Source organism: Halichoerus grypus, chromosome 5 (genome assembly GCF_964656455.1).
Source record: "Halichoerus grypus chromosome 5, mHalGry1.hap1.1, whole genome shotgun sequence".
NCBI classification, from domain to species: Eukaryota; Metazoa; Chordata; class Mammalia; order Carnivora; family Phocidae; genus Halichoerus; species Halichoerus grypus.
The window spans coordinates 104,828,652-104,854,560 of NC_135716.1; the positions used below are offsets into that span (position 1 = coordinate 104,828,652).

Genomic DNA, 25,909 nt, shown 5'->3' on the forward strand with positions numbered 1-25,909 from the left:
AGTAATTAAGAGGTCATGAATGGCCTGAGCCAGAACTGATAGAATAAAGTATTGTTGAGGTAGAAGCTTGATTCCAGTTATTTGGTGGATGAATAGAAATCGAGGAAGAAGAGACACTAAAAGTATCTGGTAAAAGGCAGATGGAGCATAGGCACAGAGGGCAGGTATGGTGGTTGTTCAGGGTAGATTAAGGAAAGGTTCCATCTGCCCTCCTCCCCTCCTAGAAAAACTGGAACAGATCTGTAGGCTGAGGGAAAGAGCTGGAAAATGGAGAGTTAAAAATATGTGAGTGACAAGTGACAAAAACATGTGACACTGGTGACGTCAGTTTAGAAGCAAGGAGAGACCAGCTTTTTAATATACTGAATTTGTTTTATTATCGTTTGTCTTCATCGTTCCAGTCTGAATGAAATACCTGATCTTTATTTTGAAAATAAAATTGAGTGTGCTTTATTTGTTTTAAAATGATATTTTTTCTGCTTATGTAAGTTTCAGAACATTCGGAAAATACTATGTATTGTATAGGGAAAAAAATGACCTCTTATCTAGGGACACACACCTTGTTTTTTCTTTCACAAAATTTGGATTGCACTCAAAATACTGTTTTTATGTGTAACACTTAAACCTTAATTACGACTTTTTATATAAAGAAGATTTAAGTTATAGTTGTCAAATCAAATGCTTAGTAAAACTTGCCTTAACTCTCTAGTTCAAGGAAATGATTTTTTTTCCGACCACTGACCCACAGACAAAAATAACACTTAACACAATGCATATAAAGAACTCTTAGTTGGACCAGATGAAGGCCAGGGTGGGGGGTGGATTTTAAGGACAATCTTAAGCATTTTTATTTACCTGTTTTTTAAATGTAATACAGGGCATGACAACCAAGTGCAATGTGTGAACTTTGATTAGATCCTGGATGGGCAGAACAACAGGTAAAAATAACATTTGGGAGACAGTTAGGAAAGTCTGAATATGGACAGAAGAGGAATGGTAGTGAGTAAGAAGAAAAAAAAGGAAAAAAGACGAAGGGAGAAGAAAGCAGAGGAGGGAATCATAAATGCTATCAATTTGGGGAGGTGGCCTATAAGTAAATGTTCACACCAGCTGTGCCCTTCACTTGGCCCAGGACACCAAGTGGAGCACTAGCCTCTAATGGTCAGTGCCCTTGGAAACCCTTAGTGCTTGTTCTTTCGACACAGGGAAACAGCTTACCGCCTTTTTGTTTTAATTCAGTGTGTTTTTGAACTTCAAATTTGCTTCTCATGTAAGATTCTATGGTAAAATTCTTCTCGTGTAGAATTTAGACATTTTGTTTGGTACTTTGGTCAGTCTCTACATTTATTTTGAAAATCTCCTTGATATTGACAAGCTGCCTGACGACTTTATCTTTTATTCTTAAGTGATTAGGTTACCTAGTTCCACACTGCTTGAAGGTAACATTGGGAGTAATATGCCTTGGTACATGAAGACTAGAAGTTAAGCTCAGTGTAAATAAGGGTTCTCTCCCTCCCTCACACCCTTTATTGCTTCCAATTCCCTTTCTGAGTTAAGAGTGCTAATGTTGCATTCTCTTTCTGTTAAACAGGCTGCTTCCTTGGGACTACTACAGTTTCCTATCCTTAATGCTTCTGTGGATGAAAACTGCCAGAATGTAACTTATAAGGTTGGCTATGTGTTGTGGAAAAGTTCTTGTTATAAATAGAAAATGGTGCAGTTGTGCTTATAGGTTGGAAAAGCTTCTTTTGTACCTCGAATAGTGATTTTTTTTTTTTAGACTAGAATTAAAGGTATGGGATGAAATATTAAACTGAATTACAATTTGTTATTGTTGTTGGTTTTACTGGTTACTAATGATATTGTTCAGATATATGGAGTTCCATTTTTTAAGCCCCTTTGGTTTATTGCTTAAAATAATGGAAATAAATGGCTGTCAGGCAATGGATTATGTTAACCCTCCTACATACCCTCCCCTCAAAGAGATAACCTCTCTCAAAATGGAGTTCCTGCAGTTTTTAAAAGAAGAATAATTTGAACGGAAATAGGAAAAGTAATGAAAGTATGAATTCCATTTGAATGAACTCTTCTGTTTGGAGTGAAGATTTATTGAGACTGAGATCTGTTTTGGAGATGCTAATACTTATTTATATTTCTACCTAATCAGGAGCTTAGATATTTTAGGGGGGTTAGATCTTAAATCTTCCCATATGAGGGGCACCTGGGTGGCTCAAGTCAGTTAAGTATCCAACTCCTGATCTCAGCTCAGGTCTTAATCTCAGGGTTGTGAGTTCAAGCCCCGCATTAGGCTCCACGCTGAGTGTGAAGCCTACTTAAAAATAATAATAATAGGGGCGCCTAGGTGGCTCAGTCGTTAAGCTCTGCCTTCGGCTCAGGTCATGATCCCAGGGTCCTGAGATTGAGCCCCGCATCAGGGGGCTCAATATCCCTGTATATCTCTATATCCCTGTATATCTCTACATACTCTGTATTTATCTCCTTAACACAAAGTTTTATAAATGTTGGTACATATTATTAAATATTCCCCAGAAAGTCTTATTATATCCACCAGCTTATATAGCTACTAATAATGAATGGAAATAGCCTGTTGCCTAATATTCTTACTGACAAAATTTTATTTTTTCCAAAAAATCTTTTTAAAATTCTTTAAAAATACTTTAAATCATCAATCTGGTAGAAATAGTTTTTGGTTGTTGTTTTTATGACAGTGAAGGTTGGCCCTTTCTTTTCTGTTAACTTATGAAAAGGCCTACTGTATAATTTTTTTCTTTTTAGGCTTCTCACAACATTGGGATAGCAATGGATACTGAGCAGGGTTTGATTGTCCCTAATGTGAAAAACGTCCAGATCTGCTCCATATTTGAGATCGCCACTGAGTTGAACCGCCTTCAGAAATTGGGCTCTGCAGGTCAGCTCAGTACCACTGATCTTACAGGAGGAACATTTACTCTTTCCAACATTGGATCAGTGAGTAATAGAAATGTTCAAATTCACAAATCATATCTTAAGATTTCTGATCATATGCTCGATTAAAAATATATTTCATTTGCCATTTGTTCCTCAAAAGCTTAATTTTTCTACTCTTCCTTTCTACTTTTTTTTTTTTTTTTTTAGATTGGTGGTACCTATGCCAAAGCAGTGATACTGCCACCTGAAGTAGCAATTGGGGCTCTCGGATCAGTTAAGGTGTGTTTATTAAATAATTGGCAAAAGAGTTTTAGCAAATCGGGAGGGTAAACACAGGAGTGACCATGTCTGAGGTTTTGCCCTCACTTTGGGTTGGAGGGTAACATTTGGCTCTGTAAGCCAATCATTTTTTCCTAAGAGGCAGGCGTGCCATTCCAGTGGGTTGTTCTGTATGGAACCCCAGTGGCTCATGCCAGGCACAGGTGCAAGTCTTTATGGATAATCACAAATATAGCCAATATGCTTCTATCAAAATACCTTTATTTAGCCAGTCCAAACTATTACTTACAACAAAGTGAGACACCATTTAGACCATTTTTCTCAAACTTCACTCTGTTCAAGACTCATTGAGAGTACTAGTTAAAAATTCTTGGGCGCCTGGGTGGCTCAGTCGTTAAGCATCTGCCTTCAGTTCGGGTCATGGTCCCAAGGTCCTGGGATCGAGCCCCACATTGGGCTCCCTGCTCCGCGGGAAGCCTGCTTCTCCCTCTCTCACTCCCCCTGCTTGTGTTCCCTCTCTTGCTACGTCTCTATCAAATAAATAAATAAAATATTTTTTTAAAAAAAGTAGTATTCTTAGCCTGGGTGGCTCAGTCAATTAAGTGTTCGACTCAGGTCATTATCTTAGGGTTGTGAGATTGAACCCCGTGTTGGGCTCCATGCTGGGTGTGCATCCCCCTTAAGATTCTCTCTCTCCCTCTTCCTCTGTCCCCCTCTGCCCCTCCCTCTCTAAAAAAAAAAAAGGCACTATTCTTGGCCTTGGGGACAGAGCCCCCAGAACTTACATTTTAAACAAGAACCCAGGTGATTCCAACATGAGTGATCTCTTGGCCATGTTTTAAGAGACACTGACTTAGAATAAGGGTTGCAGTGATTCTTAACCTTGGCTACACATTAGAATCATCTGGGGAGCTTGAAAAAAGTGCCTAAGCTCACCCTGTATCAACTGAATCAGAACTGAGGGGGTGGTGGATAGGGCGTGGGCGTCTCTATTAACTCAGTGTTGAGAACCACCAGAATCAAAGAATTAAGCTCTTGGATTCCATTTCAGTACCACCATTGTTAAATGTCATCACCATATTGACTTATTTTGGTCTTCATGTTTTCAGAAGAATCTTTCTTCTTTATATTTATGATGTTTGCACACTGAACACGTCTGGGACTTGTCTTTCATGAGTTACTACTTTTGTATTGGCCTCCAAAACTTCCACAGATACTTTCATTCAGCCTTTGATTTGCTTTCTTGCAGATAGTACTTTAACTGCTATGTTACTCCCATTGGGCGCCTGGGTGGCTCAGTTGGTTAACTGCTATGTTACTCCCTCTTCCTAGCAGCTACTTTCCCTCCTGGCACATAGAGGAGATAGGGAGAAAAACCCCAAAACACATAGTGGACTCTGTTCTTTGTCAATCAGGAGTTTCTCTGAACATACCTTCCCTGTCACCTATTCCCCACCCGGCAAGAATTCAGCATTTGAATCTCACAGGATTCTGACTTCTTATAGGTTCCCAGCTATCATACCTATTCGACAAAGTCTTGTTTTTCCCCTTCCTTAAAGAGATGTGTTTTCCTCTTGATTGTATATATATAATTGTGGTAAACTATACATAACATAAATTTACCATCGTAATGTGTACAATTCAATGGCATTAGGTACATTCACATGTTTACAACCATCACCACCATCCATCACTGTCCCAAACTGAAACTCTGCATGTATGTACCATGTTTTGTTTATCTGTTTGGCTCTAATGAATATTTGGGTTGTCTCCTTTCTTTGGTTCTTGTGAAGAGTGCTGCTATGAACATTGGTATGCAAGTATCTTTTCAGTAGATACCTGTTTACCAAATCATTTTACCCAGGATTTCATCAAGCTATGAAGAATAGTTCTTGAAGTATAAATCTTCTAATATTTACTGGGTAGGAACAAACAGTGCGTATTTCATTCTTTTCTCTCTGTGTCACCTCTCCTTTGCTACTCTGTTTTCACTGTAAATTTTGAATGTCTTGTTGATAAATGGTCTAAGTCACTAACACCTCCACATAACTCAGTTCTCAGTGCTTGTCTTCCTTGACCTGTTAGCTGCCCTGGAGTCAGTTGATGGACACCACTTCCTTGGAAAACGTCCTTCACTGCAACTTGCAGAATACCTTGCTGTTACAGCTTTCCTCCCATCTATTGCTTCTTCCCTCTGGGGCTCCTTTGCCCAGACCACCTTATCACCCAATCTCTAAGCCTCAGAGTACCCTTTTCTTTATCTGATCCTAGCTCAGGGCTTTAAGCACCAGGTATATGCTGATGACACCCCAGTTTATATCTCCAGATCTGACCTCTCCTTTGATCACCAAATTCATATATCCTGGTTGGATATTTAATTAGGCATCTTGAATTTTCTGTTCCTTTCCTCATCACCCTCCTCCCCCACCCCACCCCCAAACTTGCTCCTTCTGAAGTTTTCCCCTTTTGGTAAATGGCCATTCTGCTCAGAGACCTGTAGCTTCTCACCTCACTCCAGGTTCAAGGCCAGAGTAGCTGCAATGGCCTACATGGCCCTGCATGGGTGCTCCTCAGTGTAATCGGGGACCCATGTGGGGCTTTGACTGCTGTATCCAGACTGTGAGGAGGTCAGTACAGAAAGGGAGAATAGGGCTTAGATAATTTCACAGCAGTCTGACAGGTGATTTTAGGTCTGTTGAATCTAATAAGAAGTCCGGGCTTAGGTTTTAGGTTTTATGTATCTTTTTTAATTTGGTTTTTTGTTTTTTTTTAGTAATTTAACTGACTGAGCTACCCAGGTGCCCTTTAGTAATTTAATATGTTTTTTAAAAATAGCTTGCAATGGAATAGAAACTTTAAAAAATAACAGTAGGTCATTTACCAAAGACAGATTGAGAAGCGTTGCTCTTGACAATGTGCCCTGCCTTCCCCTGCTCCGTCTGTGACCTCATCTCCCACCTCTCACCCCTACCCCTCCGCTGTAGCCATCCTGCCTACCTTGCTGTTCCTCCAACAGTCCAGTCCTGCTTCCCCTCTGTATCTCTTAGAGTAGCTATCTGGCTTTTTTCCTCACTGCCTTCAGTGAGGAAGCTTCGGTGAGGTTTTCCCTGCCCAGCCTGTCAAACAAAAAATGCCACCTGCATCTAGCCCCTGCCTACCTTCTCTCCCCTTTCCACGTGGCTTTATTTTTTCCTTTGCACTTTTCGTTATCTAACATGCTATATATTTTACTTATTTATCTTAATCGTCTCTCTCTCTCTCTACATTAACATTTTAGCTCCGAGAAGGCAAGGATTGTTACTTGTTTTGTTCATTGGTTTAGCCACAGAATCGAGAAGAGTACCTGGTACATAGTAGGTGCTCAATAAATACTTGTTAAATAATTGGATTCTGAGATGAGATTTACTGTATATATGGAAATTGTACAGGGGACAGGGAAGTACCTTGGAGAAACTGAAAGCTTGAGGCAAATATAAAAATGGGAAAAATCAGAGTTAGCATTTTCAAGTCATTCGGGATGCCCATTTCTTCTCTATTACAAGGAGGAGGGTTTGCTTAATCTTGCACCATTGCTAGAGCCTTTGAGCAAGTGAAGGTTGACTCTGTTCTTTGTCTTATTTCTAGGCCCTTCCCCGATTTAACCAGGAAGGAGAAGTATATAAAGCACAGATAATGAATGTGAGCTGGTCAGCAGATCACAGAATTATTGATGGTGCTACAATGTCACGCTTCTCTAATTTGTGGAAATCCTACTTAGAAAACCCAGCCTTTATGCTACTTGATCTGAAATGAAGATCGATGGGATATTACTGAACTTTTTGAGCTTCCAAAGAATATGTAGAGCCTAGCTGTGCAACACATGTTCTTCATCACAATTTGTATTAGAAATGATTTGTATTGTATAATTAAGGTTCCAAGGCACAATATTTATCTCTGTTCTGTTAGACATTTTACTGAAAATGAATGATGGTGTAAGAGTTCTCCTGGGGCTGTCACATTTTATAGGTCGTGGTGTCACTTCTTAATATGGTGCTGAGGTCTTTGTGTCCATGGGTTCAAATTAGCAAGAACAACAAAATTAATGTTACTAAAGGAGAGACTGCCATATCCAGTGTTTACCCTATTTTTCTTTCTTTTTTTATTTTAGACTGACCTTAATGAAACTTGTCAGTTACACTTAGTTGGGAAAAGGAATTTACATACAGAAGTATCTTCCATTTCCCCACAATAACGCTAACTGTTGTATAAAATAAGTGCAATTACTTAACCTTTTAAGATTTCCATGATTATGTTGCTCTGTAGAGATTGTCTGTAAATGTCTTTATATAAATTAATATCTTTTAAAAGGGAAAATTATACGCTAATCTTAAAAATGCCCAATTATAGGGATGCTTGGCTGGCTCATTCGGAAGAACACGCAACTCAATCTTGGGAGTTGTGAGTTCAAGCCCCACGTTGGGCATAGAGCCTACTTAAAAAAAAAAAAAAAAGCCCAATTATAGTTTTATAACCAGTAAGGCTATCAAAAGCATTTGTTTAAAATGAATGTACTTTTAGAATTTTGGTAATGTTTTGGTGTTTTGTTAGGGAAAAAAGTTCACCTTGGCAAATTTGCCTCATGTAAAGAAAGTGCTTTAAATATAGCAGCCGCTGACATTGTTTTACATTTAGAAGTCTATTGCCTTTTAACTATTTTTTATCTTTCTTGTCTTTAGCTAAAACATAGGATAGGATAATGTATTCCATTCTCCATATCCTGAGAAAGAATGAATAAGAGGAGAGAGAAGAGTCTAATGGGTAATTATGGACATTAAAACAATAAATATCATACAGAAATGAAGGTATCATAAAGATCATTTTGTAAGAGGCCCACTTTAATCATAAATAGCATCAAGGTGAATATAATCCAACGTTTTGATTTGCATTCAGAAATCCAGGTTGCTTCTAATGTTGTCTAACTGACTACTGTATGTTCGAGTGAAATTTTGTAACAAAAAAGAAGTTGTTTTAAATCTACTCGATTTTTTCAAAATGAGAATCATGTAAAGTAGAAAATAATGAGTCAAATGAATGTTATTTTTAAAATTTAGATAGTACAAGGAGTTACAAAGAAAATAAAATCATCCATAATCATATCACTCTTAACGTTTAGATCAAGGTATCTGTATACATAGCTATTCTTTTTAAAAAAATGAGATCATGCTATATCTACTATTTTGTAATTTGATTTTTTAATTTAACATTATGAGTAACTTTACATGTCAATAAATAATTCTACATTATCATACTTTAGATGGCTGCATAATATTCTATTGTGTGTATTTGTTATACATTTGATAGTAAACTTCTACTATATACCGAGCATGGTGCTAAGCACTGGACACAGAATGCCCTCCCTAATGGTCCCTGCCTTCATTGGGTTTACAGTGTAGTGGAGGAGGCAGATACTAAATAATCACAAGAAGTAAAATATCATTACATGTCTAAGTAGGAAAAAAGAGAGTGCTGTGAGAGCATCTAATAAAGGTTGCTAATCCTTCCTGAGAGGGTTAAGAGAGTATGTACCATAATTTAACCTGTTCCCTATTGATGGCATTTGCAGAATTTTAAATGAAGAACAATATGTTCAGTTGTCTCTCTCTCTCTCTTTTTTTATAAAGGAGATAAAAGTTTATTGAATACACCACAAGGGAGTGGCAGGCAGGACAGCAGGAAAGAGGCTGTCTGCTTGATTAGTTGTCTCCTAAGGAAGATTCCCCCAAGCCACTCTGGACACTGTCCCTTACATCCTACTGACTAGAACTATAATTTAGTCATATGGCCACACCTAGTTGCAAAGGAGGCTGGGAAATGAGAGGGCATGTGCTTAGCTAAATATTTGGTTACTATGGGTAAAGGAGACAACGGCTGTAAGGGGGTAATTGCCACCTCTGCCAATAGAAGATATTTTATCCATTTTATGTTAGTAAAGACTATAATACATTAGGCAATTTCTTCATGTCACACAGCCATGAAAGTGCAAACTGAGGCTCAATCCAGGTAAATCCACTTGCTACTCTATCGCATTATGTCTTAACACAACTCTGACCAACTTCTCTGACTTAAGGTAATAAGCAATAGGGAGTAGTAAGAGTAGTAATGGGTTGGGACACTATCAAGTGAAGTGCCTAATGAAGCCCAGATGTTACTTTATCCTGTTTTAAGTCTCTAAGCTTTCTCAGCAATTGAGAAGGCTGAGTTTCATTTCTATTGCTTTCTTTTCTACTTTTGTCCCCTGGGACATATCATAAGTACCACTATCAAAAAGGTCAAAAATTTGGGATGCCTGAGTGGCTCAGTCGGTTAAGTGGCTGCCTTTGGCTCGGGTTGTGATCCCAGGTTCCTGGGATTGAGTGCCACATTGGGCTCCTTGCTTGGTGGGGAGCCTGCTGTCCCCCTGCTTGTGCTCTCTCTCCCCAACAAATAAATAAATCTTTAAAGGTCAAAAATTTGAGGAGATAAAAATGCAGGGACTACCTGTTCCATTCCATTGTTCAAATTTCTCTCCTTTTCAGCCTGAACCTGTATTTTTAAACTGTAACAGCCAGGGCCTTTTCCACTGCAAGTGACAAACGCTTAATTCTTCCTGGGTTATATTACAAAGGGTATTTGATTCATATTAACTGAAACACTCAGGGATATCAGTTTCAGGTATGGTTGGATCCAGGGACTTAATAAATTCAAGACAGTCTTTATTTCTCTCTGTCTCTGTCTCTATCTCTTCACTCTATCTCTTGGATCTTTTTTGCTTTGTGTTGCTTTCATTCTCAAGACAAGCTGTTCCAATGTGTTGACAAAGATGCTTAGGAGTACCCAGACTTATATTCCTCAGAACTCACATTCTGTTTCCAGTTAAAATCCCAAGGAGAATTTTGATTGGTCTGGCTTGGTTCATGCCCCTCAATGTGAAGAATACAATACCCTGATTGGCCAGGCTTGAATCTTAACGGTTACCTTTGGAGCCTGGGAGTCAGTCAGCGCCATTCAACCACATGGACTAAGAAAGGGGATCTGGAAGAATATCTGGGCAGATTAAAAACAAAAAAAGTCAACTACATAAAGTGAGCCGTTGCCTTCCCGCCCCACCTCATATTACATAATGAATGTTTTCTAAGGGAGCTCTTGAAGAACCTGGGTCGAGAGGAAGCCGAAGAGGTGGAATAGGGAGTGGGAGGTAAATACAGAAGATAATATTAAACTGTGTGACTGTTCGTTGTGATTCCAAGATTTTGCAGTATCGCTGACAAAGAATATTTGTATTTTCTGCCTAGTTTTAGTTCAGTGTTAACGAGAAATAATTTCATTCTCAAACCTCAAATGATGCAGTGTTGATAATTCAACTGATGTCAAAATACAAATTACTAGCTTCAAAATTTTCTATTCATCTAATCTTTCTTAAAGTTCTTGCATGCTAATCTATTTTTGCATGCTAATCTATTCACTGGCTTTGATGTTTTACACATATACTGGTGTATTGATTATGGGCAGAAGGAAAAAGTCTAAGTTAGATTTTCAAAGCCCATTTCTATGAAAAAACAGAAGATGAATAGGATCTTATGGCTTACCATAGGGATAGTTATCAAGAGAAGAAGAAGATACACATTTCAATTTACCTGCCACATCCTGCAAGAGATCGTGGCCACCAGGTTAGTCTTAAAAGATTCCTTCCAAATTCTGCAGCAAATGCCTCAGCCGTTCTTCACAGTACCTGTGTCAATCTCTTCTCTTTATTTAAGCACCTGCACAGACGTCTCCCCAGGCCTGTTGTATTAAGCAGATAGCTCCTAAGGTCTTCAGAGAAGACAAGGTGATTCAACCCAACGATCTTTCATTTCTCCCCTTTTCACCTCGAAATCTCTATATTCTCACACTTTCCCTGTTTTTCTTTTTGAGGAAGATGTGATTCTCCAGCAAAAATCAAACTTCCTACTCTCTATTATTAATCCCATTTCTTCCTCCTGATCCTTGCTTTATGTTTACTCCACGGCCCCATTTTGATCTTTTAGTCTCTTCCTCACGTGTAGAACTGTACCAGATGCACTCCTCTGGCACACTGGTTAAGATTTATTTCCAGTTCCTCACGGAGGACTTACTAGAGACTGATCCCAGAACTCTCAGCATATTTACTTTTTTTTTCTTATTGATGAATGTGTCAGGGTCATGTTGTATGTCCATAAGCCTGTTTCCTTTTCTTTTTGGGCACACAGTTAAATATTTTCCAGCCTAGCCTGCAGTTAGGTAGGGCCATGTAATTTATTTCTAGCCATTGGAATATGGGTAGAAGTGATGTAAACCAGTTCCAAACATAGCCCATAGAACCTCCCAAGAGATCCTCCAGACTCCTTCTCTTTCCTTTCTGTAGCAACCCTGAAGCCTTTATGTTGAAGATGGCAGCCACACAAGATGGAAGGAGCCAGCATCTCCAAATGACTTGGTGGCACAAAGCCTCCCCACCACCACACCCCAGCACTGATTGGTTTGGATGTGATACAGGTGAAATAACTTTTATTGTTTTAAGACACTGATACTTTGAGATTAATCTGCTATTCTAGGTAGTAATAACCCTAATTCTGAGCTGTCCAATGCAGTAGTCAGTAGCCACATGTGACTAAATTTAAACTTAAGTTTAAATTTAAATTAATTGTGGCTATTAAGCAATTGAAATGTGGCTGGTATAACTGAGAAGCTGAATTTTACTGTATTTTAATTAATGGAAATTTAGATGTAGAGAGCCACATGTGGCTAGTGGCTACCATACTGGACATTGCAGATATAGAATATTTCTATCACCATAGAAAATTCTATTGAATAATGCTGCCCTAATAGAGAGAACTGTTCTTATTTTTTTAAATAATCTCCTGCCCCAAGAAACGCTCTGCTTCACTAAAACTAATTTCCCTCTACCTAAAAGAAGGCTCGAAAGATTCCTTTCTTACATAGTTACCTTTACCTGCCAACAAACTCCTGTCCTATCCCTTCCTGACTTTGCCTACCTTCTTGAATGGGTGGTCTTGAATTCATTGCAATCTGGCTTCCTTCCCCCACTGCTCACCTGTAATCAGTGTTCTTGGCAAAAACTTGGCCACATCTCTCTTCCAGGTGTCTCCTAAATTCTGCTCTCTGATCCACCTCTCTCCTGAGCTCTAGGCACCCATTTTCACTCTTTGGCATCTCAAGGTCACCACGTGTTTCAGTGATACCTCATCAGAGAAACCAGGTCAACTCTGAATTATTTATGCCAAACCCTGAGATGGCTCATGTTATTATTGTTATCCCCACAAAATAACCACAGCTCTTTTATGTTCCGGAAGGCAATTACCATTTAGGCAAACACTGAAGGTAGCATGAATCTTTGACGTTTGCAAGCTCAGAATGAAATGGAAATGAATTCATGATGAAGCAGTTCCAGTCCCGAGCAGGAGGGCTTTAACGACGAGCTAATTCATGTGCTGGTCAGACCGTTGTGAGAGAACTCTGGGCCAGCTCGCTAAAACTGAGCAGGAGAATTTGGAGACAGTCCAGAGGAGAGCCACAAAACCGAGGCGTGACAAGAGGAATTGCAGCTCTGTTATAAAGAGGCCATCTATATCAGGCTTGTACTGAGCATCATGTGCAATGTTACAACACAAAGCATTGGGAACAGCTGTTCTGGGCCTTGACAAGAGACAGGACAGAAGAGATGAGAACAGGTGTGAGATCAAGAATTTAGGCTAGCTAGGGGGCGAAGTCAGGACGGTGAAGGAAAGATTCACGCTTATCCCAGGCTGAGGAGGAGGCCAAGTCCCCTCCGACTGGCCGCCCCAAGGCCTCCCCTCACCTGCATTTCCAGAGGAGCCGGCTGACCGTGTTAAACTTGCGGTAAGCTACAGAAATTGAAGTTTGCCCCAGCGGGCTCCTTAATATGTTCCAAATATGTGTTAAATAGTTCTAAGAACGTGGTAAAAAGAAAAGTTAAAAATATCGAGGTTTATGAACTCTGTACAGAAGTTGCAAGAGTGCAGTGATCTGGAAAAACCTAGCAAATTCATCTCCTGCAAAAATGAAGCCAGCGTTCAAACTGCAGGAACAAAGGCAACAAAGCTGATGGCAGGTGTAATTAAGTTAATGGCAACTACAGGGATGAATAAAATCAGAATGACTAACAGTTTGAAACATTAGTTATGCAAATGCAACACAGAGGAGTCCATAAGCTAAGTCGCCACACTAATAACTCTAAACCAAGGGCTTCACACATTGCACAAGAACCTGGCTTTGGTCCCATTGTGTTTCTGGCACGAGATTAGAAGGGCCCCGTTGCTTCATATGTTGCTTGGGCAGAGCAGGACAAACTGTCACAGGGATGGCATAATTTTTTAAAACCACCATGGTTATTTACTGCACTCGTTTCTCTAATAAGCTTGTGAAAATTAAAAATATTGATATATAAATGTAATGCATTCGAATTCCGAAAGATTTTTTTTTTGTTTTGGTTTGTAATTCTTTATAAATACATTAAAATGTCTCACAGCTTCTATCTTTACTAGCTATTACAGGTTTAGTAATTGCATAGTGTTTGCGGAAATGTGAAAAAACAATGTTTGTAGTTGCCTCTTAAAATGTCTACAGTATATCCCCAAAAGTTGGGTCAGTATCCTAGAAACAAAATTTTGTGTAATTCGTGTAGACTTATCCAGTTACAGAGTTTAAAATTCAGTGTAGCTTTTATTTCTGTAGAACTAAAAAGTAGTGCATAAAAATAAAAGCAGAAGCAACATATCTTTTTGTTATGTGGCCCAAAATACCTCATTCGACATACAGAAAGCCCATGCAAATTTGTGTCATTACTTGGTATTATTCTTTGTCTTTTTTCCTTTAATTTCTTTCCTTTTCTTTTTTTTAAAATAATCTCTACACCCAGCCTGAGGCTCGAACTCATGACCCCAAGATCAAGAGTTGCATGGTGTACCAACTGAGCCAGCCAGGTACCCTGTTTTGTTTTTTCTTTTGAAACAAGACTGTAATGACTTTTATTCTGTAGTCCTCTCATTTGAGATTTAAATTGCCCTAGAATGTTGCATAATATTCTGATTACCGCTGCTTAGGTTTTATATTTCATGTAAGAATATGGCACCAACTTATTCCTAAGAGGGATTATGTTTTGGTCACTTGTATTTTGCTTGCTAAATAACATATTGGTTACTTAGACTCACGGTATGCTTTTCTCAAATGAAGATTTTGAAATCATTTCCAATGACCTTCTAGTTTCTGGCCAATTCCTAGTAGACTATGGAATAAATGATTTTCATACACTAATTCTTGTGTCTCCACTGTTATTTGGTTTAGGGAAATGATGTGTATCAGAAATGATTTTGCACTGTTTTCATTCCTCGTTAAATATATTAACTTTTGGTTATAAAACACATATTTAATAATAGAAAAAAAAATAATTAGCTAAAATTAAATACTTTCTCAGCCAATTTAGTAACTTAGGTATTTAAGTTATTAGAGACTGAAACTCTATGGGGTCATGTGAGACCAGCTAGCACCTGAGAACTTGAGCTCCAAGGTAAAGGTATTTGGTGTCTAACAGTGTTTCCTATCATCTCCTGAACAAATGTCCCTGTTTTGTCAGAGCAAGTGATGCAAGTTAGTACGTAGCTGCAACTTCCTAATATAAGTATCAAAATGTGGAAAACAGTGACTCCCTAATATTTGGCAAGTATGTTGTCTATTATTTAGGAGTTGCTCTTTCCTTGTGTACACACACACACACACACACACACACACAACCTTAATGGAACATTTTCACATAAAAGAATATCAGTGTTCCAGAAAATTCTACAGCTAAACAAATCAGTTTTAAAATATTCTTGTCTTTAAACTAATCAAAGTGCAATTACAGAGGCTTCAAATTCTTTTTTTTTTTTTTAAGATTTTATTTATTTATTTGACAGAGAGAGACACAGCAAGAGAGGGAACACAAGCAGGGGGAGCGGGAAAGGGAGAAGCAGGCTCCCCGCTGAGCAAGGAGCCCGATGTGGGACTCGATCCCAGGACCCTGGGACCATGACCTGAGCTGAAAGCAGCCGCTTAACGACTGAGCCACCCAGGTGCCCCCAGAGGCTTCAAATTCTATCTTGGAAAGAGAATTCTTAACATTGAAAAATTATTGATCTGATGAGGGCAAGTCTCCTATTTATGTTTCTTGGAACTCTAGTTACATAGTGTTTCTGCTTCAAAGCCTTCCATTCTGAAAAGTAACAGTTTATTAAAAGACTCTAGGGAGTCATAAAAAGAGCATTACAGATCAAAACCCCGAGATAATATACTCTTTATTTTCCACTGTTTTTCCCTATGTTCCTTTTTTTTCTCTTGTTCTTATTTGAATAAATGGGTCACACAAAGTAGATGCTTGTATGCTTGATAGGATTACTTATAGTACTGTAGTCTTGTCAGAATTTATGGGAAGAAGCTTGACTAAATGATCATTAGTTCTATTGTTCTATTGCACTTTGTAAAAGATAATGCTCAGGGTGCCTGGCTGGCTCAGTCAGAAGAGCATGTGACCCTTGATCTCAGGGTTGTGAGTTTGAGCCCCATGTTAGTGTAGAGATTATGTAAAATAAATAAACAAATAAACTTTAAAAAACTTTTAAAAAATCATGCTTCTAAAAAACAGAGTAATAACTATCTTAGTGTTTTGTGTTTAAAACCATTATCTTTCTCTAAATATATGCCTATGTATTAACACAGGTTATGATGGAATAGAGTGAAAAGGAAATGGAGCTATCTATGTAGCCTGAATCTCAGTCCCCTGCTACTTTTACCTCTCTTCCTCCCTACCTCCATTCACTGCCTCTCTAAAGATGCATTAAGCAATAATAAAAATTGCTTTGATGTTTTTGGTGTCCACCTACAAATATAATTTTCTGTAACTGCCATAAACTTATTATTTTTAAAAAGATTTTATTTTTGGGGCGCCTGGGTGGCTCAGTCGTTAAGCGTCTGCCTTTGGCTCAGGTCATGATCTCAGGGTCCTGGGATCGAGCCCCACATCGGGCTCCCTGCTTGGCGGGAAGCCTGCTTCTCCCTCTCCCACTCCCCCTGCTTGTGTTCCCTCTCTCGCTGTGCCTCTCTCTGTCAAATAAATAAATAAAATCTTTAAAAAAAAAATAAAAAAAAATAAAAAAAAAGATTTTATTTTTATTTATTTGACAGAGAGAGACACAGCGAGAGAGGGAACACAAGCAGGGGGAGTGGGAGAGGGAGAAGCAGGCTTCCCACTGAGCAGGGAGCCCAATGTGGGGCTCGATCCCAGGACCCTGGGATCATGACCTGAGCCAAAGGCAGATGCTTAATGACTGAGACACCCAGGCGCCCCGCCATAAACTTATTTTTAAAAGGAAGCAGAATAACCCAGTGGTCAAGGTCTGGGAGCCAGATCCCTCTGAGTTGGAATTTAGCTCAGCTATTTTCCAGCTCGATAGCTTTGATACGTCCCTTACTCTCTTTAAACTTTGGTTTCTTTTGTGCATTAAATAGGGATGCCTACTGTGATGGTTAATTTTATGTGTGAACTTGACTGGGATACCTAGACATTTGCCAAACATTATTCTGGGTGTGTCTGCCACGGTGTTTCTGATGAGATTAACATTTGAATCCATAGACCGAGGAAAGCAGATTGCCCTCCCCAGTGCGGGTGGCATTATCCAATCAACTGAAGGCCTGACTAGAATAAAAAGGCGATACCCTTTTCTTTCTTGTAACGTGGTATCATGCACATCTCGTCATATCATGAACCACCTTTCTACTTTCAGTTTCTATGATTTTGACTAGCTATTTCATATGAGTAGCATATACAGTATTGACTGTCCTTTTGCAATTGTTTTATTTCACATAGGATAATGTTCTCGAGTTTCATCCACGTTGTAGTGTGTGACAGAATTTCCCTTTTTAAAGGCTGCGTAATATTCCACTGTATGTATATACCACATTTCCTTTATCCATTCATCTGTCAATGGATGTTTTGGTTGCTTCTGTCTCTTGGCTATTGTAAATAATGAAGCAGTGAACATGGGTGTGCAAGTATCTCTGAGATCCTGCTTTGAGTTCTTTTGAATGACATTGTATTTGTAATGTGCTTTTATATACCCACTCTTACCTGGCCATCCCACTAGGTGCTCTTCTACATTTGTTTGCTTTTTCTAAACACAAGTGCTGCAATTGTACTCAGTCAGGGCCATGGATTCTGATGAACTATATCCCTGTGGGACCTCAGAATGCAAGCCTCAGCACCAAGCACCTGACAAACACACAATGTTAGAAGGAAAAGATAAACCAATTTGTGTAGCATTATAAAATGAGATACCTAACTTTGTGTGAAGAATGAAACCATTTAAGATGAGCTCATTTACCTTGCCTCCACTGTAAAATTGCCTTCTCCTTGATTTTTGTCTTCATGTCAGAAGAAAACCCTTTCAGAGTTAGCTAACCTTCTTCCTATGATCATATGGCAACCATCTCCATTCCCATCTTCCCCTTTCTTGGCTTTACTGTTGGAGGGTAGTAATAAGAACTAACCTTTATTGAGTACTTACTCCTCTCAGGCACTGGTCCAAGCTCTTTTGTATGTTAACTCATTTAATCCTCACAAAAGCCCATGAAGAGCTCCTATTTTTATCTACATTTTGCCAATAAGAAACTGAGGCACTGAGAGATTAAGTGACTTTTCCAAGGATATTCAGGTATATAAAGATATAGGCCAGGGCTTATGGCAGACAGGATGGAGGTGACCTTAGGGCAGCACTTAGAAGACACAATGAAGAATCTATCCATTGTTGGGGTCCTGTGCACAGATTTACAAGGAGTTGATCTGGGCTGCCATGGGCCCTGTCAGGTGAGCATGCTGGAGTGATATCTGTTCTAGCCCAGCAAGCAGCTAAGTTAACCTCAGACCCCACTGACATTCCTGTGGTTGTCAAGAATCAGATAATGTAACATTTTGATCCAGGAACGTGACGGCATCATAGTAGCGGTGCACAAAATGGCCTGTTGACATCTCATATCAGTTCTCCAGCAGCCTGTCATAGGGGTTCAATCCTACCTATGTTAATTATCTTATAGAACTATGAAAGTTCCAGCAGTTAGGCCATTTGTTTATGTGCACTGGGCAATTTTCTGTTAATTTTAGAGTAAGCTTCTTTGGGACACTCAACGGATTGACTTATCAAAATATTAGTAAGAAAGGACCATGTTTTGAAACATGGTGCAGGTCACTTGGTTTATAGAATTTTGTTATGTTCAATAAATCTGGTTGGAGGAAGAGACAAGTATATAAAAATATAGTGGTGGGTACACAGAAAATTAAGCAAATAAAAAAGTACACTTAACTACAGAAAAAACCACAAAGTACAAAAGGAAAGGAATGTAATTATTTCTATTATTTGGATCAACTATGAATAATACTTACATAATAAACACTACTGATTTAACAAAAATTATGACAACTATATTGGGAGGATGAGAGGAGGGAAGGTATACGGTAGTGAGTAGGTGGTTTAAGACCACAGGACTTTCATCTTTTTTTTTTTTTTTTTTAAGATTTTATTTATTCATTTGACAGAGAGAGAGACAGCGAGAGAGGGAGCACAAGCAGGGGGAGTGGGAGAGGGAGAAGCAGGCTTCCTGCTGAGCAGGGAGCCTGATGCGGGGCTCCATCCCAGGACCCCGGGATCATGACCTGAGCCGAAGGCAGACGCTTAACAACTGAGCTACCCAGGCGCCCCAGAATTTTCATTTTCTATGTATGAAGTCAATAGATGGCTCTGAAATTGGTATATGAAGAAATAGCAATATAAGCATATTTCTGGAAATAAAACAAGAAAGAGTTAAAATAGTTGTGTCAGTTTCTTAGATCCAGATGACAGGATTCTGCCAGGCATGTTTAAGTAAGAGGGGATCTTAGTTCATAGAACAAGTCCTGGAACTATACCACAGAACTGGCCTGGGAAGGGGGCTGCTATGGCTGCCCCCAGAACCAGCTGCATTCGCTGAGGTCAGGAAACTCAATCTGCTAAAACTAACCCCAGAATATATTGCCTCTGCTGTACTTACACCAGCAAAAATGGACTCTAGCCACCCAGCTGATTTCCTCACATTCTTTGCTTCTAAATCAAAGTACATGAACCTTACTCATATTCCCCAATTCTGTAGCAAGGGAGGCTGGGATTATCCCCCTAATTCTACTTTGGTAAAGTGGGGTTCACTAATGGGGGGTTGTCAAACTATGGAGAGGGCACTATATAGTGTCTTGTCTCTTCCTTCTCTCACATGCTATGTCCCCAAATCACTGAAATTCTGTCTAAAATCCTTCATAAATGGTTCGTAAATCTATTCACTTTTTTCTACTTTCCCTGCCATTTCTCTAGAGTAAGTCACTTCAACAATTTCTCAGTTGGTCTCACTTTGTATGGTATTGCCTCAGAACATGGGAAATAAGAAGCTAGAAGAGGGAAAGAGAGAGCCTTGGGATTTGTGGGTTTTCTAGAAATACTACCAAATTAAAATTTAATTGTAGACAGTGCCAAAGGCAGAAATACATCTAAATTGTTTCCAAAGAGACAATTTAGTACTTTTCTTAACCAGAACAAAACTCCCCCCTGCACCTTCAGGTTGCCTTATGAACCTATTCAGGAAAGCCATGTGGTGTGGGGTGGTGCAAACTCTCTGGACAGGGAGGTTAGAGTTCAGGTTCTGTGACCTTCTTTACTCTTTCTATGGTCTTGAGCAGCCCCATAGCTCTCTGAGCTAATTTGTTATAGAAGCATTAAAGAATTTCTATGGAATAATCAGGCATTTAAAAACACTAAAATTGCCAAAGTGTCCAAGTGACTAAACAAATTATGATCCACCTACACACCAAAATGCTATGTAGTCATTAAAAAGAATGATGTAACTCTAAATATACTAATATGAAACAATTTCCAATATAATCTGAGTGGAGAAAACACAGTATAGAAAAATATATGTAGTATGCTAGCATTGTGTATGTCTGTGCATGTCACTGTGTGTGTGCTTTTAATGGATATAGGCATATTTATGTTTGTAAATTCACAGACCATCTCTGGAAGGGCGCACAAAAAGTGACAATAGTGATTGCCTTCAGATAGGAGAACTAAATGGCTGGAGGCAGGGTTAGGTGGGGATTCAGTATCTTTTGAATTTTGTTCTTTGTACTTATATTACCAATTCAAAGACTAAATACAGGGGCACCTACGTGGCTCAGTTCGTTGAGCATCTGACTCTTCATCTCAGCTCAGGTCTTGATCTCAGGATTGTGAGTTCAAGCCCCATGTTGGGCTCCATGCAGGGTGTGAGGGCTACCTTAAAATAAATAAATAAATAAAATGTATAGCATTAAAAAACAAAAGACAAAAACCAAAAAATAAATGCAAAATTTTTTAAAGAACCTGGAATTAACTCCTATCTATGAAGGCTGAAGAGATAAAGAATGAGAGAGAATTAAATTTGAGGCCTGGGTGCAGTGGGAGCTTGGAGCTTCTCTGTTACCCGTACTTATCTACATCTTCACTTTTCTTATTTTGTGAAGCATTTTACCTTTAGTTTAAATATTTACAGATCTATGGTTTACCAAGTAGGGTTTTTGTTATGCCATAAAAAAAATTCTCATATTTTCAAGTTTCTCTGCTTGGAATAGATGCATTATATTCTATTAAATATGCAAAATGTGTAAGTCATGAAAAGTAGAAGGACTTTCAATAGGAGGTTTTTTTTTCAGGAGTCTAGAACTAGTTATGCCTGAGAGTTTTATAATGCCTGTGCGCAGCATTTGCAGTGGGCAGAATGCATGCACATACGTTAGCTATCACTTGATCCTTTGCACAGGAGCTCCATGTGATACTTGCTATTCTCAGCTTTGTCCAAGATCTAAAATTAGAGCTAGGCTAACATTACATTTCACTTGATTACAAGTCTGACCGAGGATTTTAATCATCCCGGAGCCACACTGAAAACAATTCTCCCTGAAATCCTCTCTCAGCTGGTAGTCACTAACTTTGGGCATGTTAGCTTCTGCATCCACTGACAGTGGTAAGTGTTTTTCAAAAACATTTTTTGCCCATTCTTCACATAGAAAGAGGTTGCTGATGATGACTTCACTGTGTCTGAATTTGCTGGAATGTACAACTGAATTTGGAATTGAATTTAAAAGTCTCTTGTGGGGTTTCATAGTCATGCATGTAATTGTTTTCCTCTGAAATACTGATTTCCCTCAAAGTTAAGAAGTATTTTTTTGTTTGTTTGTTTTTGGGTTTGTTTGGGTTTCTTTTTTCCTTTCTTTCTTTTGCCTTTGGAAAGCAGACTCTCCGGGGTATGTCCTTGCCAAACTGTGTGCTTTTCTGTTATCTAATCAAGGTAGAGAACACAATTCTGTGTTGGAGGTAGAAATATATATATATATATCATTATTGACTTGTTTTCCTTGAAGGGAAATTGGTCACTCTTACAGGAAAGCTGATGGCTGAATGAAGTTCAGTGGCAAACTGAGGAACCCAATGAGCATATGAATGGTTATGTATGTTTTAAAAAATACACATTTACATGTACATACTTGGGATTTTAAAAAATGTTTTATTATGTGATACACACTTCAAACTTGCTAGAATCTGAGACAATAAATTGTAGGTTGACTGTGATGTCCCCAGGGGTTTGGATTATCAGCATATGTATCCCAAGTTTTCTTGATGGCAAAAAGACCTTGCAGTCCATTTCTGTGGAAACTGTGCATGCTTTGCTTAAAAATAGAGACCGTTTCCTACTAATTTTCTGCATTGGCAATTAATTATATATCCATCCTAACATTTTAAACATTTTTGTCCTCTGTAATAGAGTTATTCTGCCACCCCCTCTCTGTCTCTGTCTCTCTCCCACACTGCATACTTTTAAGGAAATCAATACTTTAGAGAAGATTAATAATGAAAAGCAATATTCTCTACCCCATTTCTCTCTATCACTCTAGAAGTAAGCATTTTAACCATTTCAGGATTTAGTCTTCGGTGGTTATCTCCATAGTTCCTGTTTTGTTTTGTATTTTTTCAAAGGTGGTTATTATTTCTTATCAACTTTAGGCATTATCTATGGAACTTCATTGTGAAAGATGATGCTTAAGTTCACTTACACCTCCATAGAGTTATATCCTTATTTTTAGTTTCTCCCTTTATTTCCTTTATAACTTGAAACAAATGCTTCAATATCTAGTTCTCATTCCATAAAATACAGTGTCTATGACTCCCCACTTTGAAGATGTGGCTACTAGTGTTCTTTCCTTCTACTTCCCCATGTCCTTCTTCCACATTCTATTAAAGTATTTATATTTTCGGGGCGCCTGGGTGGCTCAGTCATTACGCGTCTGCCTTCGGCTCAGGTCATGATCCCGGGGTCCTGGGATCGAGCCCCGCATTGGGCTCCCTGCTCCGTGGGAAGCCTGCTTCTCCCTCTCCCACTCCCACTGCTTGTGTTCCCTCTCTCGCTGTGTGTCTCTCTCTGTCAAATAAATAAAATCTTTAAAAAAATAAAGTATTTATATTTTCAAGATGTATTATACTTATTACATTCTGTTCTTTAGCCATAAATAAGTTGTTCTTGCTTTTTTATAGGTTGATTTATTTAAAAAGTTGATTTCCATCACTCAAAAAGAAACTCTGCACTTTAGCAGTCACTCCCTCTTTCCCCCTCTGGAAAGCCCCTGGATATCACTAATCTACCGTTTTTTCTCTATGGATCTACCTATTTGGGACATTTCATATAAATGGGATCATACATGGTCTTTTGTGTCTGGCTTCTTTCACTTAGCACACTTCATTCAAAGTTTATCCATGATATAGCATGTATCAGTACTTACTCCTTTTCATGGCTGAATAATATTCCATTGTATGGATATACCACATTTTGTTTATCCATTTGTCAGTTGACAGCCAGTTGTTTCCACTTTTTGGCTATTGTGAATAATGCTACTTCAACATTCAGGTAGAAATTTTTGTGTGAACATATGTTTTTATTTCTCTTGGGTATAAATCTAGGTGTGGATCTTTTCCTATTTTATACTTCCTATTTTTTCCTATTTTTATGCTAGGAATGCCTCTTACAAACAATACACAGGATTTTTGTCTTTTATTTGGACAATCTTTGTGTATTAACTTGCAGCATTTAGTAAAATCAGGAAAGTATAAATTTGTGACCATAATGAGATTTTATGCAGTAGTTTGTTAGAAGGATGTACATCAATGGAGACCCTTATACAGTTGTAGTAAGAGTACTAGTGGGCACAATGACTTTGGAAAACAATTTGGCTCTATCTTATAAGTTTGAACATTCACATATATTATGATCCAGCAGTTCTAGTTCTAGGTATAGACCCAATAGAGGCAATACCACTTGAGCACCATGTAGATGAGGACAAGAATTCTGGAAATAATATTGCTCATAATAGCAAAACTCTGGTACCCAAATACCCATATCCATTGGGACAGAAAAATTAAATTATGCCATAGTCATACATTTTGGAGATCATGGCATGTCAGTATATGAAATGTTTTACTTTATGGAGCTATATAATTTCCCATGATATGGATGTACTATAATTTACTGATCAAAAGTTATATTGTGGGATGCCTGAGTGGCTCAGTCGTTTAAGCGTCTGCCTTCGGCTCAGGTCATGATTCCAGGGTCCTGAGATCGAGTCCCACATTGGGCTCCCTGCTTGGCCGGGAGCCTGCTTCTCCCTCTCCCTCTGCCTGCTGCTCCCCCTGCTTGTGCTCTCTCTCTCTGACAAATAAAATCTTTAAAAAAAAAAGTTATATTTTTTCCAGTCTTTTGCTTCTATGAAAAACATTGCAGTGAATAACTTTATAATATGTAATTTTAAGATTGAAAATATTTGCAACATAAACTCCTATGAGTATGAATGTACATTTATAAGACTGATGGACATTACCAAATTTCTCTCCATTGAGAAGGACAAATACTACCACCTTTAGTGTATGAGAGTACCTGTTTCCCTACACTGTTGCAAATTTCACTTCTTCTTTTCCAAACTTTATACCTTTCTATTTACTTCCTTTGCCTTGTAGCCATTCCAGTATAATGTTGAATAGTTGTGATTGTGGACATCTTTGACTTCCTGAATTTGGGAAGAAATAATTCAATTAATTGTGAGTCAAATTCTTTCACTATTACCAATACAATTTGATGAGAAATCAGTACAATTATTTGTAAGGCAAAGAACATTCCATCAAATGGATCTACCATAATTTACATAACCATTCCCCTATTTGTACTGTCCTTTCCCTTTTGAGATTCAGGTCACAATCCTCAGCATTACAGCTGCCCATTTACGATTTATTTTACAAGAGCAAATAATCCCAGTATACTGCCAGTTAACCAAATTCCAGCCTATGCATATAGCATCTAGATTAAGTAGATAGCCCCAAATGCTGGTCTTAAATGTATATATCCATTATTTAATCATTTTCCTAAACTGGGCATGTAAACTAGTTGCAGTTTTTCATTATTGTTAATTACATAGTAGCAAAGGAAGTAGACTTGGCTTCACTTTCCACCTCTGTCACATACTAGACATGAGACCTTGAACAAATTGCCCATCTTTTTTAAGGCTCAATTTTTCATCTGTACATTACACACAATAAAAGCACCCATGGTAGGGCACCTGGGTGGCTCAGTGGGTTAAGTGTCTGCCTTCGGCTCAGGTCATGATCCCAGGGACCTGGGATCGAGCCCTGCATTGGGCTCCCTGCTCAGCGGGGAGCCTGCTACTCCTCCCTCTGCCCCCTGTTCTCCCCCACTCATGCTCTCTCTCTCACTCTACTCTCTCTCTCTCTCAAATAAATAAATAAAATCTTTAAAGAAAAAAAACGCATCCATGGCATAGTATTTTTATGAGGATTATTAAGTGAGAGATGATATGTAAAGTGTATAAAAATAGTCTTGGCAACATGGAAAGTGTTCAATAAATATAAGCTATTATGATCATTTCTGGATTCAATGAACATTCTGAAACACGTTTCTTTCTCCGCTACAGTTAGGTCCTTTTTGAGATGGCATCTGTGATTCAGCTATTCAGAATCTAATGAAGTTGGTGACTCTGTGACAATGTGGAGAAATCATGTCAGAAAATGCAGTTTGTCCTGGGGCTGTCAGTGCTGTGAAGGAAGTTTGGGAAGAAAGAATAAAGAAACACAATGAAGACCTGAAGCGAGAGAAAGAATTTCAACAGAAGTATGCTTTAACATGTTTGTTATTTTGATTTAGTGAAAATTCAGAATATCATCATTATAGAAAAGAGCACTTATTAAATGCCTTATTGTTGAATTTGATATTTTTATTTACTGAAAACTCAAAATATTACTAAAGGATACACCCGATTTAATTACGTGTGGCTATGTGAGGGTGGCCACAAAAAATACAAGTGTCTGTATGTGAAAATAGTAGTTATCTTCAGGCCCTCATAGGAGTCTGTTCAACATTCCTCAAAGTTTGATTAGTGTCTTTTAGTCCACTTTTCAGTGATTGCTCGTTCAGTATTATATCCTGTAGATACTAAAGCAACATCTGGCAATAGAAGGTACTAGAGATTCTCACCTATTTGAAC

The 25,909-nt window shown here is 38.5% G+C and overlaps 2 protein-coding genes and 1 pseudogene across 8 annotated transcripts in view; all 3 read left to right on the forward strand.

Moving 5' to 3' along the window:
- The window catches only part of DBT (dihydrolipoamide branched chain transacylase E2), a 49,867-nt gene extending 41,368 nt beyond the window's left edge, over window positions 1-8,499 (forward strand). For all 7 annotated transcript variants that reach the window (XM_036069528.2, XM_078072700.1, XM_078072705.1 and 4 more), the window contains 4 exons: window positions 1,592-1,669; window positions 2,797-2,988; window positions 3,136-3,207; window positions 6,832-8,499. In XM_036069528.2, the coding sequence (XP_035925421.1) occupies window positions 1,592-1,669; window positions 2,797-2,988; window positions 3,136-3,207; window positions 6,832-6,999 (510 nt within the window). In that variant the 3' untranslated portion in view covers window positions 7,000-8,499. The remainder of the gene's footprint in view (window positions 1-1,591; window positions 1,670-2,796; window positions 2,989-3,135; window positions 3,208-6,831) is intronic.
- A 75-nt stretch (window positions 8,500-8,574) lies between these two features.
- LRRC39 (leucine rich repeat containing 39) overlaps window positions 8,575-25,909 on the forward strand; it is a 32,900-nt gene continuing 15,565 nt past the window's right edge. The window contains exons 1-2 of the mRNA XM_078072710.1: window positions 8,575-14,207; window positions 25,340-25,536. Of these exons, the coding sequence (XP_077928836.1) occupies window positions 25,424-25,536 (113 nt within the window). The 5' untranslated portion in view covers window positions 8,575-14,207; window positions 25,340-25,423. The remainder of the gene's footprint in view (window positions 14,208-25,339; window positions 25,537-25,909) is intronic.
- Window positions 18,008-18,280, forward strand: LOC144381795 (ragulator complex protein LAMTOR5 pseudogene; annotated as a pseudogene).